Here is an 18490-nt window from a genome sequence, read left to right as displayed (position 1 = left end):
TGTATGATATATTCCCTGTAGAAACCCAAAGTCTTGATGCAATAAGAGACCTGTGGCCTTACCGTTAGCTTGTTAGACCATGTGTACTGTGAGCAGACCCGCCTCACGCTTCCCTTCTGTCTGTCTTTTCTTTTTCTTTGTGTTCTCTCGTATTTTAGCTGTGATTCTGTCTCCAAGTCGACTCAGACCGATTTCACCAAACGTCCAGTAAGACGACGCCTTCATTATCTCTGTATAGTCTTTAAGTGAAAACCCTGAAGGTTCAGTGGAAAGAAATGGTTCAATTAATGTTTACAAAACCTGCAAAAGTTCACATTCACGCAGAAAAAGACGTCAGATTTCAACTTGACGTTCCTTCTTTGTTGAAGGTTGTGAAGTTTTCTTCCATGGGACCACTGATGGGCCCTGATGGGCCCGGTTTCTCCCGCCAGCCATATGTTGAACACCCATAGCAGAAATTCATGTTTTGTTGACTCTCTCCTGAAAACGTCCATCAGGATTTAAAGTCCCAGTGAAAAATAGGGAGTAAAATCTGAATGAAAATGGTGTGAACATTACAGACAGATGTTATTTATGTGAAAAACAAATCAGATGTCGATGCTCGTGTTGTTGAAATGGGATTATATTCCCATAAAAGAAAAACATGTAGCATCGGTATGACAGCTTTACTTTTAAGGATGTGTTATTTACATATTTATCAGAACAGTGTTAATTATGATGAAGAGAAAATGCCGTCCAGTGTGGTGAAACGAGTCTGAACTTACCAAAGTAAAGGATTCATCTTCAAACTGACGTTTCACAGGAAATAAAGACATCAGTGTGAAAGCGCGTCTCACTTCCTGCCGCTTTTTTCAGTCTATCAGTGTTGACCTTAATGCTGCCGTCTAAACTTCCATCCATCAGCCATTCATTCATCTTCACTTCTGTCCAAACTGAGGACTTCCAGTTGTGTTTTACACTTTGTAACCACCAGAGGGCGCCACCCCGCTGACTGAGCATCAGTCTGTGCCGGACTCTGACTCAAAGTTCACATGAGGTTTGCTTATGGGTTTACTTTATTCCGTCGTGCTTGGATAGGTTCTCCTCTATTTGTGAAGATTTGACCTCATCACGTGACCTCTTCGCCACAGTTCCTCCGCCATATTGGGCCGGGCACTTACTGATAAACAAGGAAGACAGAGTTCACAATACAAACACACACAAAGCTTCTGCTTTTATCTTTATGACACTAATAAGGTAGGAGAATATTACAGTATCCAATGAATAATCAAACATTCAATTAATTTTATCACTTAACTGATAAAAGTTTGTTTTTCGTCATTGTTTAAATACAAAAAATTACTAAAGATTTGGCAGATTTTAGGTACTTTTTCCTCACTTTATTTCATTCAGTCTCCACAGTCTCCTACATGATTAGTTTTCATATAAATAATATTATATCCTATTTCACTATTTTATACTGTTATTTTAAACGCCTGTAGGGTCATATTGTTCTATTTTTATTGAAGTCTGCAGGTCAGGGTGTTCCGGTGGTACCGACACCGGTTCGCGTTGCCCGGTCCAACATGGCGGACGCGCTGACGCATCACGTCAGTCCGCAGCATGACGTGACGAGGCCATGCGGCTCACGTGTTTTCCTCCCGGTAGTAAACATTACAGCACCGGACCCAGGTCTGAGACGCACTGTGTGTGCAGTGGACTGCCCTGTTACCCCCGCTGAAGCCCCCGGTAGTTAAGATTACAAGACCCGAACCGGACCTGGACCCGACCCGGGACACCGGAGACGAACCGCGCGTGTGTGTGTGTGTGTGTGTAGTGGACTGCCAAACTGTTAACCCCAAACAGTCATTATGGCCTGTTCGATTCCCACCGTGGCGGACCTGCTGGCGGAGGCGCGGCTCCTGTTCGGTCAGGTGTTCGGAGGAGACGTCCCGCACGTGGCGGCGTGCGCCCCGGGGAGAGTCAACCTGATCGGGGAGCACACCGACTACAACCAGGGGGTGGTGCTCCCGATGGTGAGTGATCAGTAACGTTCTGATGAGGACCCATCCTCCTGGGAACTCAAACACTCTGAAGCAGTTTCAGTGTGGACTCGAACCGATGTTCCCCTCACAGTGTCATCGCAGTGCAAAGCACTGCTTCCCTCTTGGGTGCTTCTGAGACTTCTTCCTGTTTCCGGCCCCAGGCGTTGCCCCTGGTTACCGTGGTGGTGGGGAGGCGGACCCCGGGCCCGGGCGTTACCGTGGTAACAGGGACTAAGGATGCTGACGAGCCCCACAGGGTGGACCTGGTCCTGCCCCCCGGCGGCGCCCCGCTGCCCCCGGGGTCGCCCCGCTGGGCCAACTACGTGAAGGGCGTGGTGGAACATTACCGAGGTGAGCGGAACGTTCTCTAACATCTGACGCTGTCAGAAGACCTTCTCCTCCTCTAGGGAAGTATCACTGGCCAATCAGAACGCTTCAGCCAATCAGAACGCTTCAGCCAATCAGAACGCTTCAGCCAATCAGAACGCTTCGGCCAATCAGAGCTCTGCAGGTAAACAGGAAGGAGAATAACTGGAATTCAGAATTACTTAATTCTGAATAAACTGAATCCAAATTAGAAACTGCAGTAACCACCTGAGGCCACGAGAGGTCACTGTGTGACCTCTGAACCACCGTCACTGTTCCTCAGTGGGACCTGGGAACTGGTCCAGAGGAGACGGGCTGATGTGGTCTCTCCGTCCTCTCAGGTCCGGTCCAGGGCTTCAGAGCCGTGGTGGTCAGCAGCGTGCCGCTGGGCGGAGGTCTGTCCAGCTCCGCCTCTCTGGAGGTGGCCTTCTACACCTTCCTGCAGCAGCTGGAGCCAGGTGAGGTCCACAGTCCTCTATAGAGTCCACTGTCCCCCACCAGAGTCCAGTATCCCCCACCAGAGTCCACCGTCCCCCACCAGAGTCCAGTATCCCCCACCAGAGTCCACCGTCCCCCACCAGAGTCCAGTATCCCCCACCAGAGTCCTCTATCCTTGAGACTTTCAGGGTCTACCATCACTTGAACCTCCTGCAGAGCCCACTTATTACAAGGCCTCTCTCTGGTCCGAGTGTCTCCCTGGTCCCCGGTGTCTCCCTGGTCCCCGGTGTCTCCCTGGTCTCCGGTGTCTCCCTAGTCCCCGGTGTCTCCCTGGTCTCCGGTGTCTCCCTGGTCCCCGGTGTCTCCCTGGTTCCCGGTGTCTCACTGTTCCCGGGTGTCCCTGTCCTTGTGTCCCCCCCAGATGACGGAGACCTGGTGTCCAAAGCCGTGGCCTGCCAGCAGGCGGAGCACAGCCACGCCGGCGTCCCCTGTGGCATCATGGACCAGTTTGTATCGGTTCTGGGTCGGGAGGGCCACGCTCTGCTCATCGACTGCCGGTACCAGCAGAACCCGCACATTCTGCACTCGTTCTGCACTCGTTCTGCACTCGTTCTGCACACGTTCTGCACTCGTTCTGCACTTGTTCTCCACTCGTTCTGCACACGTTCTGCACTCGTTCTGCACTTGTTCTCCACTCGTTCTGCACTTGTTCTCCACTCGTTCTGCACACGTTCTGCACTCGTTCTGCACTCGTTCTGCACTTGTTCTCCACTCGTTCTGCACTTGTTCTCCACTCGTTCTGCACACGTTCTGCACTCGTTCTGCACTTGTTCTCCACTCGTTCTGCACACGTTCTGCACTCGTTCTGCGTCTCTGCTCTCATGAGAAAGACTGATAGAACCAGGCTTTTTCTGCTCTGTGAGGAAACTGATAAACACTGCAGAACAGAATCTACAGTGTCAGAAACAGTAGAGGTCAGAGGTCAGAGGTCGGAGCCTGACATGAGCCTGCTGGTGTGCTGTGGTCCAGGTCTCTGGAGTTCTCCCCCGTCCCCCTCTCGGACCCCGACCTCGTCATCCTCATCACCAACTCCAACGTGAAGCACTCCCTGACGGGCAGCGAGTATCCCAGCAGGCGGAGGCAGTGCGAGGAGGCCGCCTCCGCCCTGGGGAGGCGGAGCCTGAGGGAGGCCAGCATGGAGGAGCTGGAGGGTGAGCAGCGCCTCCGTCATCCTGCGGGGGGGGGGGGGGGGGGGGGGAGGACTTGTTTGGGTGGAGCAGGCTGTAGTCACTTCATGTGGGTGGAGCTTCCCGTCCTCCTCCAGACGCCCGCCCCCGGATGGACGCCGTCACCTTCCGCCGCGCTCGCCACGTGATCGAGGAGATCCGCCGGACGCTGGACGCCGTGGAGGCGCTGAGACGAGGAGCCTACCAGGAGTTCGGCAGACTGATGGTGGAGAGCCACAACTCTCTGAGGTGCGGGTGGAGCGGCGGGTGGAGGCGGGAGTCCCAGGGGGCGGGGCTGCGAGCTGACGCCGTGTGTGTGTGTGTGTGTGTGTGTGTGTGTGTGTGTGTGTGTGTGTGTGTGTGTGTGCAGGGACCTGTTCGAGGTGAGCTGCAGCGAGCTGGACCAGCTGGTGGCGGCCGCCGTGGAGGTGGAGGGCGTGTACGGCAGCCGCATGACGGGCGGAGGCTTCGGCGGCTGCACCGTCACCCTGCTGGAGGCCCGGGCCGTGGACCGGACCGTCCTCCACCTGCAGGTGAGACTGTCTCTAGAAGGGGAGGAGTTTCGAAAGGTTGCGGCGGGGCGAGGAGAGCGGTCGATGTGGCGCCGGAGCGTTGAAGGAACACTGGTCTGTTGTCTCTCCTTCAGAGGAGACCGTTTGTGTTCCGCCTCAGATCCGAGCCGCTTCGGACATTGTTCCGTCCAGACAGTGGATGAAAGCACCGTTCTGTGTCCTCGCTGTCACTTTAAGGGGGCCTTTCAGAAGGGTGGGGGCCTTTCAGAGGGTGGGGGCCTTTCAGACAAACTGCCCCGTCCCCGGTGTCTGCCTCAGACGGCCCCAGTGTCTGCCAGAGGATCCGGGCTGCAGCTGGGAGGAGGCAGATTAGCATGCTGCTGGGCGAGGAGGAGGATTGTGGGTAAAAGAGGCTGCAGCAGATGTGAGTCGGCGTTCGGGTCTTTGGGTCAGATCTAGTTCCCTCATCTCTCCAGCCTCGCCGTATCCCAGGGTCTCCTTTGTGTCGCCCGGCCTCTCGGCATGCTGGACCTCAACCCTCCAGACGACAGCGGTGACGGGACGCCGGTCCGGGACCCGGTGTCTCTGAACGTGGGCGGACAGGTCTACACCACGACCCTGGACACGCTGACGCGGTACCGAGACTCCATGCTGGGCGCCATGTTCACCGGGCAGATCCCCGCGCTCCGGGACCGCCGGGGGAACGTCTTCATCGACCGGGACGGGAACGTCTTCCGGCACATCCTCAACTTCCTGCGCTCCGGCGCCCTGGATCTGCCGCGGGGCTTTAAAGAACTGGCCCTGCTGAGGAGGGAGGCGGACTTCTTCCAGATCCGGCCTCTGGTGGAGGAGCTGGCCCACCTGGAGGCGGCGGGGCCCCTCAGCCTCAGGGGGGGGCCCCTAGCTGCCATGATTATCGTCAACTGTGACTCCAAGGTACGGCGGTCCGAGAACACCTGCAGTCCTGAATGAAGAGGCTCTCAGTCCATGAGGGACTCCTCTGGGGGGCTTAAGGAGTTCCTGTACTCCAGAACCAAAGAAAATCTGTTGCTATTAAACCGTTTAAAGATAGAATACCATCAGGATTATTTAAATGTCAAGCTGATCTTAAAAAGGATACAGAGAACTGAATCATGGGTAAATTCGGACTGTACTTTAGGAAAGAGGGAAGTGGAGGTCAGTCACACACCAGCAGATCAGTGTGAGTCATTCCAGAGAGCAGCTCCGCTCGGGGCTCGGCCGGTTGACCCGCTGGAGGACCAGTATTCCGCAACATGCCTCATCTGAAAGCAGAGCAGCTGATCTGCCGACCCTTCAGCATCGTTCTGGTCAGCCGGTCTTCACCGTAAAGCTTTGGTGTCCACCTCCAGACACTACATGGAGTGACCGTGTTCCTGAACCTCCTAAACTTTACCAGGTTTCACCTAAACCAACGTAGTTTTGGTGGTTTTCTTAAACTGATTAAGTTATTTCGACACATCTTGTAAATGAGGCCTGGATCAAACCAAGTCCTCACGTTTCCTGAACTTTTTTTTAAGAACCCTTCCCTGATCATGGAGGTTCCATCTCTAACTTAAAAACGTTTGAGAAAGCTGAATGTTTAAAATCTGTTTTTCCAGTAATTGAACTAAACCGAAGCATCTTCACTGCCAGAACAGAACTCGTCAGGTCTAAACCTTTATGTTTACTGAGTGGTTTTATTCAGTGTTTTCACTTCAGAGCCTGGAATGTGGCCCTGAGCAGGTTTTTCTGGTGTTTTAATGAAACCAGCCTAAACTCAGCCGGCTGTCTGTTGTGGTTCAGCCTCGGAGCGTCTTGGAGCTGCGGTGGGCCGGGCTCTAGGCAGGCCCTGTGGTTCCTGAACGGAACCGGTAGCTTTGCACTGGAACCCAAACCAAGCTTCCAGGATCCGGATGAGAACCCTCGGAACGCTCCGCTGCTCAGGAACCGATCCTGGTCCTGCGTCTGCTGGGGTTGTCCTGACTCCGGTAGTTTTGGGAGCAGGTTCTTCCGGTTGGTCTGGCTCTGCTCGCCACCGCGGCAGAAAGTCACCTTTCATGTTGAAATAGACGTTCCTGTCATGTTGGGCTGACGTGGAGGCGTGCCGTTGGTGTTTTGGAGGAGTACTGGGACGGGTTCTTTGTTTGTGTTTGCTGTGCAGAGCTCTTGGTCAGCGTTTTCTCCTCCTGTCTTTCCAGGTGCGTCTTCTCCACTATAACTTGCGCCACGGGCCGGAAAACTACGAGCTGCGCACGTGCTCGGTTCGAGCGTTCGCCGTCGACCTGTTTTGTACCTGGAGGGCCTTTCTGGCCCTGCTCTGCGAGCGCTTCTGCTACAGGACGTCCCAGGGCGCCGCCCGGCCTCACCCGTGCGACCCTGGAGGGAGCCGCCTGAGGCTGGAGTGGGCGCCGAGGCCCGACCAGCTCCCGCAGGACCAGTACGACAAGCAGCGCTACCGCGGGCTGGCCGTGCGCGACGCCGAGGCGGCGGCGGCGGACGACGTCCCGCCGGGCCCCCGCCCGGTCGGCGACATGCAGAGCTTCCTGGAGGAGCTGCTGAAGGTGTCTCTGGCCGAAGGGTTCCGCGTGGACCTGGCCTCGCCGGACCCGGCCGACGTCCTCCACTGCGCTTCGCTCCGACTGGTGAAGGGCTGAAGGCAGCCGAGAGTCCAGGAGCAGGACCGACACCGGGATCCGCCCCTGGTCCTGATCACTCACCACTTTAACATCCAGCGTTCTATCAATGCGATTGTCTTTCTGTAATGAGTCAGTCTCTTTAAAACTGGCATGTCCTCTCAGACTAAATAATCCCAATAATCCCAACCCCAAGTGGTCAGAAGTTCACATTCTCTACACTTTGAAGGATGAAGCCTTTGCTTGCTGAACACACTCCACACCTGCAGCGACCTGCGACCTTCACGACCTTCACCTCCAACATCAAGACAAACCGCTGACTGCTGTTAAAGCCTGAAGCTGCTGCGTGGCATTAGAATTCCTGTCATGACATCTCATGGAGATGTTTCGATGCTTTTGCTCTTTCAACACTACTTTGTTGATGTGTAACCAGATGTTGAGTTGAGCCTGCAGAGAGAAAATGAGTCCATATTGACTGGAACGTGTCGTCAGGACCGCCTGTCCTTTTCCATTCATCATTCCTCTACTTTCACCATTTCTGGATGAGTTGAGAGCTGACGTGTCTGAGAGGACACCTTCAGTCTGAACCGTCTGAAGCGACGTTCTGACAGTGAGTCTGAAAGACTTCAGGTATATCACATAACTGAACACGGATGGCCTTGGTTAAGAGTTGTTGAATGAAGTCATCAGAGGCCTCCATCTAAACTAGTGTTTGACAGTAAACGATAAAACATCCAGCCCACCTGCCCAGTCCTGTGGTTGCTGTGGTCTGATTGGTGGACTGGAGTCAGGATGAGTCCCCGGACTGGACGCCATAGTGGAACAGAGCCTGGTAGCTCGTCTGCTGGATCAGACCACGAGGGCCAGCCTTCATCCCCGCCTCTGTGTGTGAGCCTTTTCTCTGGACTCCATCACAGATTCATGTGCTTTCCTTCTCTGGAGCAGCTTTGATGGAGCAGGCCTCTGCAGATCAGCATTCCACCAGAAGACCTACTGCTCTGGAGCTAATCGGACTCTTCCAGCTGTCGGAGACGTTCCTTCCTGCCTCAGGTGTCAAACATCCAGGTGCTGTGATGAAGAGACAGTCATCATTCTCTTCACCTGTCCTGGCATGGTGACCCTGGATCATAATGTTATGGCTGATCAGGGTTTGTCGGCCATCTTGGTTATTATAATTACAAGTCTGAAGAGTTTAAAGACGCCAGCAGGGACGTGTTTTCGTTACAGTTGATTGGTTGGTTGGTTAGCTGTTGGGTTTGTTAGTAGGTTGTTGGATTGAGTTGGTGTGTTGGTTGTTTTTGGTTGGTTGGTTGGTTAGTGGGTTGGTGGGTGAGTTTTTGGTTGGATTAATTATTTGGTTGTTGGTGGGTTGGGTGTTTGTTGGTTAAATGGTTGGTTGGCTGGTGGGTTGTTGGTTGGTTGGCTAGTAGGTTGGTTGGTTGGTTGGTTGGTGGAATTGTTAGTAGGTTGTTCGGTTGGTTGGTTGGTTGGTTGGTTGGTTGATTGGTTAGCTGGTTGGTTGGTTAGCTAGTTGGTTGTTAGCTAGTTGGTTGTTAGCTGGTTGGTTGGTTGGTCAGCTGGTTGGTTGGTTGGTTGGTTGGTTAGTGGGTTAAATGGTTGGTTGGTTAACAGGTTAACTCAAGATCTGTGGACAGATGTGGGGAAAAGGGCGGTCTTCGGCAGGAGGTGGACGACTCAGACTGAGGGTAATTTTAGTAGCGGAGGAAGCAGGAGTGAAGGAAGTCCTGAGGAGGGGAAGATGTGCGGCGGCTGAAGAGGAAATCTGTGTCTTTACAACAACAAATGTGTTTTTTTTCTTTTTCCTTCTTGTCTGAACTTCCTTCCTCAGACTTTCTAAGTGACATGAAGTGAATCAATGGCTGTTTCCCTCGCCGTCTTTTTCCAGGACACACTGGTATTATGATACACATCAGTTAGCCACTGCATTCTCATAACTGTGGTTTGGAAGACGAAGACTCATGCTTTATTAATGTCTAGTGAACGTTTGAGTGAGTTTGGTAGTGACGGGGTCAGAGTGGAGTGTTGGTGGTCTGCGTCCGGTGGTCTGCCTGCAGGATGAGATGAACAAACAGGCCTGATACTGAACTCCCTCTGAAGAGGCGGATTTTGAGACGTGAGACGTGCTGCTTCTGGAGGTTCTCGCTCACAGCTTCCGGGACGTCTGCTGCGAACATCCTGGTTCCAGACTCACACCTTCTCTTCTGGAATGTGATGGAATCCAGATGGACTCCTCATCAGCCAGGTGGTCATAATGTTGTGGCTGTCCCTGGTTCCTCGCTGGTCCTGTCCTCACTGCGTCTGTCTCCGTCTTCTGTCTCTCAACAGGAGCGATTCAGCGGGACTCCCACTTTCTACGTGACGACTCCGTCAGAAGGAGCTCGAGCGCTGGCCCTGTCCTGAGCGCCGGACGGATCCTGTCCTGAGCGCCGGACGGATCCTGTCCTGAGCGCCGGACGGATCCTGTCCTTCGCCATCGAAGTGCCTGGACGCCTGGACGCCTGCTCCGCCCACAGCTTTCCACAGCCGCCGTCTGTCACATGATTTCGACAGCCTGGACGCTCTCACTCAAAATCATTACATGTAATGAACAGAACTTATTATGGGATGGATTTCCTGGCATTGCTTGATTTTTCAGGGTGATTATTTTTTTAATGTAAATGTCAAAACGCTGTGAAATGTGTGTGGTGTTATTACGAAATACAGACGCGCTCCTGAGACTCGGCAGTGTTTCCTGAGTGTTTTATTACGGTGACGATGCAGTTCTGTTCTGGGTTCACTACTGATCCTTTCAGAGACACATGGTGGATCAGGTTTGGGTCTTGCTTCAGTCAGTAACATGTCCAGGGTGTCTTTCTGACCGAAGACAACCTGGACATGTGGCTCGTCCAGCTGAGAGACACTGTTTGACGAGACAGTACAAACGGTCAGATTCACAGAGTTCACAGGATTAATGATTACCCTGGACACATGAAAACAAGCACACAGAGTTTCATCAGCTCTCCTTTTAACCAAGACCTTGAAATGTTTGGAAAGTGAGGAGAGCGGCCGATGAGGGGGCGGGGCTAGGTGATGGACAGGGTATAAATCAGGTTCCTCAGAATAATGATGTGACCTGATATCTCTGACTCTGTTTTAAAGACTCTTCCCATCATGTCCTCAAGTTGCTGGACAAATTTAAACTGCATTTAGTTTTAAAATTAGTGTCTTTGACTGGATCCTACGCCGTAACAAACATGGCTGACCCGTCTCCTCAGCTTCTGCTGCAGAAAGGTGTGTCTCCTGTGAAGACAGCTCATCTGAGTGAGCCAACTGTTTGGATTGAAAATATTTTCTTCTTTTTGAGAACAGTAACCCTTGAACAAATAAAAAGCTTCCATGGGTTGGACTGCCACCCTGAATGTCCTGTCTGGAGTGGCGCTGCGATCCAACCTCAGTGTAGCAGGATACAGGAGAGACAGCCTGAGATTTTGCTCCCTCACAGCGACATTTGTGAACATTTAGTTCACTTTTGTTGCATTTAGCTAATTTTCTTTCATCTGCGAGACAAATTCATGGAAAACAAAATGCGAACGAGAACCTCAGGACTGCAGGACCGTTGATATTTTTACAGGGAGGTTGAAAACACACCTTTTTAATCAGACTTTTAACTGACCTTTTATAGTCCTCTTATTCCATCATTGTTTATGTAATTCTATCTATTTTATTATGTACTTTTATCTTTTTTCACTTTTTTATTTTATAATCTTATTATTTTATATTAACTTTGTATCGTATCCTCTTCAGTTTTTAGCTGTTTAGTTCCAGTGGTTCCTGAGGGGGGTCCTCCACACCGGGAGTTGGATCCGGTCCACTGCTGGGGTTCCTGTGCTCAGGTCCTCTGGTCCTGGTTCTTTGAGGAACAGATTTTAAATATCATGAACTGCTCTCTTCAGACGGTGAAGCCTCTCCTGAAGAAGAGCAGTCTGGACTCCAACGTTCCTGATAACTAAAGACCTGAATCCAGCTGATGTAATCGGAGCTGAGCACACAGAGTTCATCATGTATTCATAACACATGTATTTTGTTTTTTTTCTCGGTGTGTAAGAGTTCAGACACTGAGCGGACGACACATTGTATTTGAGTTTTTGTCATTTTCTTTATTTTTATGTTTACTGATGAAGAAAACCACTAAAACTAAAACTACGACGACTAAAACTACTAAACTAAGTAACTAACCTAAAAAACCCCTTCCAACCCGCCCAGCCTCCCCTGAGCCCAGGTCCTTCTGGCTCTGAGGCAAGAACGATAATCCCTCCTCCATCGCTCTTCCTCCTGCTCTTCTCTTTCTTCCTCTTTCTTTTCTCTTCTTCTTCCTTCGGAGAGGGGTGCTGGTGTCCTGAACTGAGACCAGGGTGCTGATCTCCTGAACAGGGACCGGGTTGCAGGTGTCCTGAACCTGGACCGGGTACTGGATGACCGTCCTTCGGTGCATTCTGCCCCCTATGTCCTGCAGCGTCTCACAGGTTAAAGACCAGCATCTGAAGAGGAGGGTGTGATGATGAGACCCTGGCTGACTGGGGTGAGTCGAGGACCAGGATGGAGGATGTCGTCAGCAAAGCGCCAGCTGGTTGGGAGGTTGGTATCAGAGTGACACGGCAGGAACTGAGCTCTGTCCGTGGTGAGGACAGCTTCTGGTTCCTTTGTCACATCAGGAGCTGGACATATGCTGGTGTCTCCATCTGTCAGACTCTGCAACCAGGAAGACGTTCCAGCAGCAGGGGCACATTTCCCTTCCATCCGGTCCCAGCCACAGTACGGGTCCCTGGCGAGGATGCAGTCGTCACAGGACGTGTAGCGGCTGCAGTCTCGTACGTCCACCTGCACCACGGCGTTGCTGGTGCCGCCGTACAGCTGACCTGTTGTGGACAGTTGCAGGAAGTCATCAGGCGGCGGGTCTTCAAACAGCTGCAGCTCCTCCACGATGCGTCCCTCCTCGCCGTCCAGCTTCACGGCCTTCTGCAGCCAGCCGGACTCTGTGCCGATCAGCAGCATCTGGTGCTGCTCTCCGTGCGGGGATGTCACTTGGTCCACCACAATTTTGGAGAACTTCCTTGATGACTGGACTAACAGAGGTTTTCCACCGATGGGTGTGACGACCCCCTCCATCAGAGGATGGTTCCTCACAAACATCAGGTACTGGTCTGGGAGGTCCCGAGTGGAGGTGATGCCCGCAGCCCTCGTTTCATCGTTAATGCAGGAGCCAGGGCGAGGGGACGGCTCCTCTGCGGTGTATCAAACCCAGCTCCCAGTGTCGGTCTCAGTCAGAAACCTCCCGGTAAACACGGCGTTCACGTCTGACAGTCCGTAAGCACAGACAGCAGAATGGCTGCTGGCTCCAGAGTGCTGCGGATTGGACGTGAACATGGCGTGAAAGATGTTGTCCTTCCAGTTGGTTTGGTTCTTTAGAAGAAAAACATCCTGCATGAGGGCCGATGAGCAAGGGTCTCCAAACAGACGGTCCAGCCGGGCTTTAAAAAACGACGACCACTTCTTTTGAATTTTTTTGCCTCCAAGGTCACTCTTGCACACGCGAGCGACCCTGGAGACCGGGAGGTCGGCACGCCGTTCTTCCATGGCTTTCTCAGTGAAAAACAGGAAGACTTGGTCGTCTTCTCCATTGTCACTGTCCTTGCTGGCCTCAACGAGGTTGACGGAAACCATTTTGGGCTTGTTGAGCCAAGACCGTTTCATTTCGGTCTTGATGGCGTTCTGTCCAGGTATGGGTCCATGTTTCTGGAAAACCATTTCTGTGCCCAGAAAGTTTGCAGAGGTGGCCGAGAACAAGGTGTCGTCATTCATCAGGGAGGCGAATCGATCGCTGGGGTCAAACAGTACTGCTCCCTTCCCACTCATCTGGTTTCCATCCAGGGAGATGGTTTCATCTGTGACTGTCATGTAGTCACGAGGGACTGAAGGCGTTGGTCCCACACACAAGCATTTTTCCACTTTTCATGGTGTGTGTGGCCCTGATGAAGTTCTTACATTTCTTGCTGCTCTTTCCCTTCTTCTGGCAACTGGATTTTGCAGTCGAGCTGCTTTTCCACGACCCCTGTCCAGTTTTCTTGGTGACATCCTTTGCTGAGGGTGAGTATTTTCTCTCCGGCACCAAGGATCATTCGGTCAATTTCCTCTCTCATGTCCTCAGATCACGAAGTCCCGGGCAATTTAGGGTCACCAATTAACCTGACATGCATGTTTTTGGATCATCGGAGTAAGTCAGAGAACCCAGAGGGAACCCATGCACACACAGAGAGAACATGCAAACTCCACACAGAAAGGCCCCGAGCCCAGGCCGGTATTTAAACCCAGGACCTTCTTGCTGTGAGGCAAGAGCGCTAATCAGTGCGCCACCGTGCGGACAAACAGCGGGGCTTCGTGATCTGAGGCTCGAGCAAGAGGCGTGTTAGACCTGCCTACTTTGAATAATTTCAAAACATTTAGCTTTATGCTTGGCGAGCATTTTAGCATTTATGTTTAGCATTTAGATATAGATTTATTTTTCATGGGTACACCACATTTTTAACAAAACATTCAGTTTTGCATGTATTTCTCTCTCAAATGAAAGAAAACTGGGCTAAATGTGAGAAAAGCAGACTCAAAGTTCACAAAATCTCACCCATTAAATAGTAACTGAATATTTACAATCGGTGCACCATAGTTATGCAGTTTAGAGGAAAACAAGCTTGGATGACAATGCAGTCAATATTGAGATCCACAACTCTGCAACCACTGGACATCTTGTCAGAGCATTTTACAGGCCTGAATCTCAAAACGATGAATCTTGTGAGTTATTAAAAAAAAAAATCTAAGCAATGTATCATAAAGCTAACTGTTAGAAGAAAGGGAACATTCAGTCATATGATTTACAGTAACTATTAGCAGAAAGAATCCAGCTATACAATAATTCTTCATCTTACCATACAAGCACCCTGAACGCATCCTGCCACTGTTTTGAACGTGTCTGTTGCTGCTCTCCGAGGTGCCCTGAACGCATCCTGCCACTGTTTTGAACGTGTCTGTTGCTGCTCTCCGAGGCGCCCTGAACGCATCTTGTGGGCGGAGCCCGCAGCCGGAAGCCGCGGAGCGTCCTGGAGCTGAAAGCCGCGGAGCCTGTTTGACTCTCCCTGAAAGACTCCGACCCTCCCCGCCGCTCTCAGGAGGCTCTGCCCCGCCGGAGACTTCGTCCCGGGGAACAAGAGGCACTGGGCTCGCCGCGGTGCTGTTTTCCGGCCGCGACATATTTTTTTCCGGTACTTTAAAAGTGGAGTTAACGGATACAGCGGGCACGAGCCGAGCAGGGAGACCATCCAGCGGCGGTGAAGCGGCGCAGGGCGGCGGAGCGACGGCCGTGTGAACAGGTGGGTCTGGAGGTGGGGGTGGGTCCAGGTCCAGGTCCGGGTCCAGGTCCAGGTCCGGGTCCAGGTCCGCGTCCGGGTCCTGGTCCGGCTTTAGGTTAAAGCCCGGCAGGTCTCCTGTTGAACTCGGGCTAGCTTCGCTCTGCTTTAGCCCCGCACGGTGCTCTGGATGTCACCGGCTAGCTGGCTAACCTCTGCACCGAAACTCTGCCCCTGATCCGGCTGGTCTGAGCTGACCCTCAGCCGGTTCTCCGGGAGACCCGGGCGTACTGCCCCCCTTGTGGAGGGGAGTCTGCTCCCATTCACAGTCTGCTGAACTCCAAGCTGCTAGTTTAGCTAACTACCTGCTAACTCCACTAACTCAGCGCGTCTCGCGTGCTGTGCCTGCCTCGTGCTGGCCGAATGAAGCCCCGTACCTGCATTGAGCAGGTGAGACTCACCTGTCCGGTTCGAAGGACGAGCAGGGGGGATTTCAAACGGTCCGGTGTTAAATTACGCGTTTTCTGCATGAAGTCTGGCTCACAGCTGAATATCAACAACAGCGCGTGCTCCGCCACTGCAGAGTGGGGGTTTAGTTTAGTGGGTTAGTTTAGTTTAGTGGGTTAGTTTAGTTCAGGGCTACTCAACCCTGGTCCTCGTGGGCCGCAATCCAGCATGTTTTAGATGTTTCCCTCTTCCAACACAGCTGACTCAAATGATCAGGATCGTTATCAGCCTGATCATTTGAATCAGCTGTGTTGGAAGAGGGAAACATCTAAAACATGCTGGATTGCGGCCCACGAGGACCAGGGTTGAGTAGCCCTGGTTTAGTTAGTGGGTTGGTTTAGTTAGTGGGTTAGTTTAGTTAGTGGGTTGGTTTACCTGTGTGAGGAACTCCATGCAGTCGGTGGTTTGGTTTACTTAGTGGGTTAGTTTAGCTGCTTGTGGACAGGTGAGGTTAAACAGGAGCAACTTAACCGGACACGTTGACTCTAAATACGGAAACGTTTCACTGGAGTAAGGTGTGTGTGTGTGTGTGTGTGTGTGTGTGTGTGTGTGTGTGTGTGTGTGTGTGTGTGTGTGTGTCAGACTGATTTCTCTCAGATATTCTGTAATCGTGGGGGGTCAATCTCCGGCGCGGGGGCCACATCAGGTCCAGGACTTCATGCTGGTTTCATTCAGATGTTTTGTCGATGATGGAGGGAAGTTTTTCCGCCATCAGGATCCAATTCTGCTCTGATTGCATGTTTACAAGTACAGAGTTACTAAAAGTTGTTTGTCTAACTTGCATATTAAGTGTGTAATTAATGTGCAGAGGTGTGTGGGGCTCCTCGCTGGGTCTGTGACAGGGTCTCCTGAAGGACTGAGGACCCAGCATCTCCAGAGCCGTCCCATTGCTGCAGGTGGGACTGAGCTGTGCCCCCCCCCCCCCCCCCCCCCCCCCCCCCTCCTGAACCCCACCTTCACCTGCTCTGTTCCAGAGACTTTAAGGTGCAGGATATTGTCCTGCTGGATGCTGGACTCCGGACCGGTTCTGCTGGCAGCTGAAATCACCTGCAGAGCGCCTTCTCATTCAGGACAGCGCCTGCTGAATTCATTATTTACTGCAGGCTTCCTTCTGTTTGTTTTTTGCGGAGTCATTTTGGATCGGAGCTTCTTGAAGGAGGCTGCCACACACCACTGTTTTCCACTCTGTTTTAATGAAGTGCTCGCTGCGGAGCCAATCAGGAGGCAGCATGTCACACCCTGGCTCTGTCAGGTTCCTTGTGATTGGCTGAGTCCACTCGGTCCTCAGCTGATTAAGATCCCGAATTCTCCAAACAGAGCAGGATGGACAAAGGATCCTGGGTAGTCCAGCAGTTTGTTTCTTAGCCGCTGCCCTCTGTTAGCTGTTAGCTGTTAGCGTCAGGTGACTTGGAGCGTTGCTCCTGTTGGTTGTTGAGCTTCGTGTCCATCCAGGGTCGTCCTCAACCACAAACCGGGCCGGATCAATACTAGTCCTGATTGTTTGACATTACCAGGGCTACCCTGGGTCTGGATCTGGTGCAGGACCAGTCGGTTCTGTCTGCTGGTCTCACGAGCAGAGCAGAACGGGACAAATTTCCTGTTCCAGACAGAATAATCCGTTCAGATCAGCTGTGTTTAGTCTGATTGAAGATGATCTTTATTAGATCTTCCTGGTTGAAAACACTGCAGCTCCTGTCCTCGAGCGTGTGGATCACTTCATAACTCGACCACAAAAGTGCACGGGCACCAGAGATTTCCCCTCCACCTCAGAAACCGCGGCTGGAAATGAAAGAGGCGAAGCGTCACCTGCTGCTGACGGAGCAGCTCATAAGCTGCAGTCATAAATGAATGAAAACAGGACCGTGAATTATTGTAACGGCTCTGTGTTGTGTGCCCATGAGCAGCAGTGGGGTGTACCCCCCCCCCCCCCCCCCCCCCCCCCCCCCCCCCCCCAGGGTTCTGATTACAGGAAGGAGGCAGTGAGTGGTGGAGATATGATATCCTGCCTGCCACACCCACACTGACAACATCTCCTCCTGAGAGGAAGCATCTCCCCCCGTCCGCCTGCATTCTTCTGCAGAAAGCCCTCTGTGTTCCCAGGAATGCTCCAGGTTCCACCTGCTGGTCTCACCTGCCCCCCCTCGCCCCCCCTCGCCCCCCTGACAGCGGTCTTGAGGCAGGTTCTGCTCCACCTCTGAGCCGGCCGCTGGCCCGGCGCCGCCGCCGTCCAGCCTCTTGCTTTCCTCTTCCTGTCTGATTGCATAAGCGGCGGAGTGGAATGCCTCGGATGCCAGGCATTTCCTGGACGCAGGTTCTCCGCCGCGGCAGCGCTGGGGAAGACGGAGCGGTGTCGTGTCGGGACACGTCTTCCCTCTCCGCTCTCGTCCTGACTCACGCGGACGTGCTGGGAATGCGGTGACGGCGGGAGAGATAACCGGCGTGGCGCTACCTGAGAGCGACCACGTCTGCTCGGGGCCGGTCGATACCGGGCCCTTTATCAGGCCCGGCGAGGTCGCGGCACGCGGTGGGAACGGGCGCTCCGCGCTCGCTGTTTGCTCTGAGTCATTTCTCAAACCGCCCGCTCTGTGAAGGTCGTGACCCCGCTCGGATGCGAGCGGCGCCCGGACCCGTCGGAGCGCCAGGCTCATTGTTCTCTCTGACCCCAGACCCTGCAGCGCTCTCGGCGAGGTCGATGAACCCGCCGGTGGTTCTGCTGCCGGGCGAGCGCGCCGGACGTTTCCCAGAGTGACGGCACGACGTGAGCCTCCACGGTGGAAGTCTGAGGCGGCGGAGGTCTGGGGCGGCGGAGGTCTGAGGCGGCGGAGGTCTGAGGCGGCGGAGGTCTGGGGCGGCGGAGGTCTGGGGCGGCGGAGGTCTGAGGCGGCGGAGCTCTGGGGCGGCGCAGGTCTGAGGCGGCGGAGGTCTGGGGCGGCGGAGGTCTGAGGCGGCGGAGGTCTGGGGCGGCGGAGGTCTGAGGCGGCGGAGGTCTGAGGCGGCGGAGGTCTGAGGCGGCGCAGGTCTGAGGCGGCGGAGGTCTGAGGCGGTGGAGGGGACGCTGTGGAGAACTCCTCTGCTCCTGTTTCATGGTGGAAGCAGTTCTACATACCCAGAATGCCGTTGTTCTGTCAACAATCAGTAAAGTGAGCCCGTTCTCATGGAACTCTGTTTCGACGTCGGCGTGATTAAACAACTTTATTCCTGTCAGTCTGGAGCAGAGTGATCTGATGGAGGACGAGGAGCGAGACTGACGCCATTTTGATTGGAGGACGACTATAAAAGAAGTGAAGGCTTAATGATTAACCCTGAGAGGTGAATCACCGGTTTGTTCTTACTGCAGGCCGTCATCTCTGAAAGAACTACAGAAGGTTTCAGAGGAACGTCACTTTAACT

At 53.2% G+C, this 18490-nt stretch overlaps 2 protein-coding genes and 1 pseudogene across 2 annotated transcripts; 2 read left to right on the top strand and 1 right to left on the bottom strand.

The window, feature by feature from the left end:
* Positions 1–1653: 1653 nt before the first annotated feature.
* LOC115393833 (galactokinase-like) lies at positions 1654–9942 on the top strand. Its single transcript, XM_030098941.1, has 8 exons — positions 1654–2015; positions 2186–2375; positions 2732–2848; positions 3250–3385; positions 3858–4039; positions 4153–4303; positions 4425–4587; positions 9546–9942. The coding sequence occupies exons 1-8, from the start codon at positions 1851–1853 to the stop codon at positions 9618–9620; spliced, it is 1179 nt and encodes a 392-aa protein (XP_029954801.1). The 5' UTR covers positions 1654–1850; the 3' UTR covers positions 9621–9942.
* On the top strand, positions 4611–8485 carry LOC115393834 (BTB/POZ domain-containing protein KCTD21-like). Its single transcript, XM_030098943.1, has 2 exons — positions 4611–5502; positions 6765–8485. The coding sequence occupies exons 1-2, from the start codon at positions 5089–5091 to the stop codon at positions 7218–7220; spliced, it is 870 nt and encodes a 289-aa protein (XP_029954803.1). The 5' UTR covers positions 4611–5088; the 3' UTR covers positions 7221–8485.
* A 1781-nt stretch (positions 9943–11723) lies between the features above and the next one.
* Positions 11724–18185, bottom strand: LOC115392909 (semaphorin-4E-like; annotated as a pseudogene).
* Between the last annotated feature and the right edge of the window lie 305 nt (positions 18186–18490).

Source organism: Salarias fasciatus, chromosome 8, assembly GCF_902148845.1.
Source record: "Salarias fasciatus chromosome 8, fSalaFa1.1, whole genome shotgun sequence".
Lineage (NCBI taxonomy): Eukaryota > Metazoa > Chordata > Actinopteri > Blenniiformes > Blenniidae > Salarias > Salarias fasciatus.
The sequence above is the reverse complement of the archived record's forward strand: the minus strand, read 5'-3'. Positions and strand labels throughout refer to the sequence as shown.

Coding starts and splice junctions, on each gene's coding strand:
- LOC115393833 (XM_030098941.1), top strand. CDS start 1,851: ATGGCCTGTTCGATTCCCACCGTGGCGGACCTGCTGGCGGAGGCGCGG. Junction 2,849..3,249: donor CCTGCAGCAGCTGGAGCCAG/GTGAGGTCCACA, acceptor TGTCCCCCCCAG/ATGACGGAGACCTGGTGTCC. Junction 3,386..3,857: donor GCTCTGCTCATCGACTGCCG/GTACCAGCAGAA, acceptor GCTGTGGTCCAG/GTCTCTGGAGTTCTCCCCCG.
- LOC115393834 (XM_030098943.1), top strand. CDS start 5,089: ATGCTGGACCTCAACCCTCCAGACGACAGCGGTGACGGGACGCCGGTC. Junction 5,503..6,764: donor TCGTCAACTGTGACTCCAAG/GTACGGCGGTCC, acceptor CTGTCTTTCCAG/GTGCGTCTTCTCCACTATAA.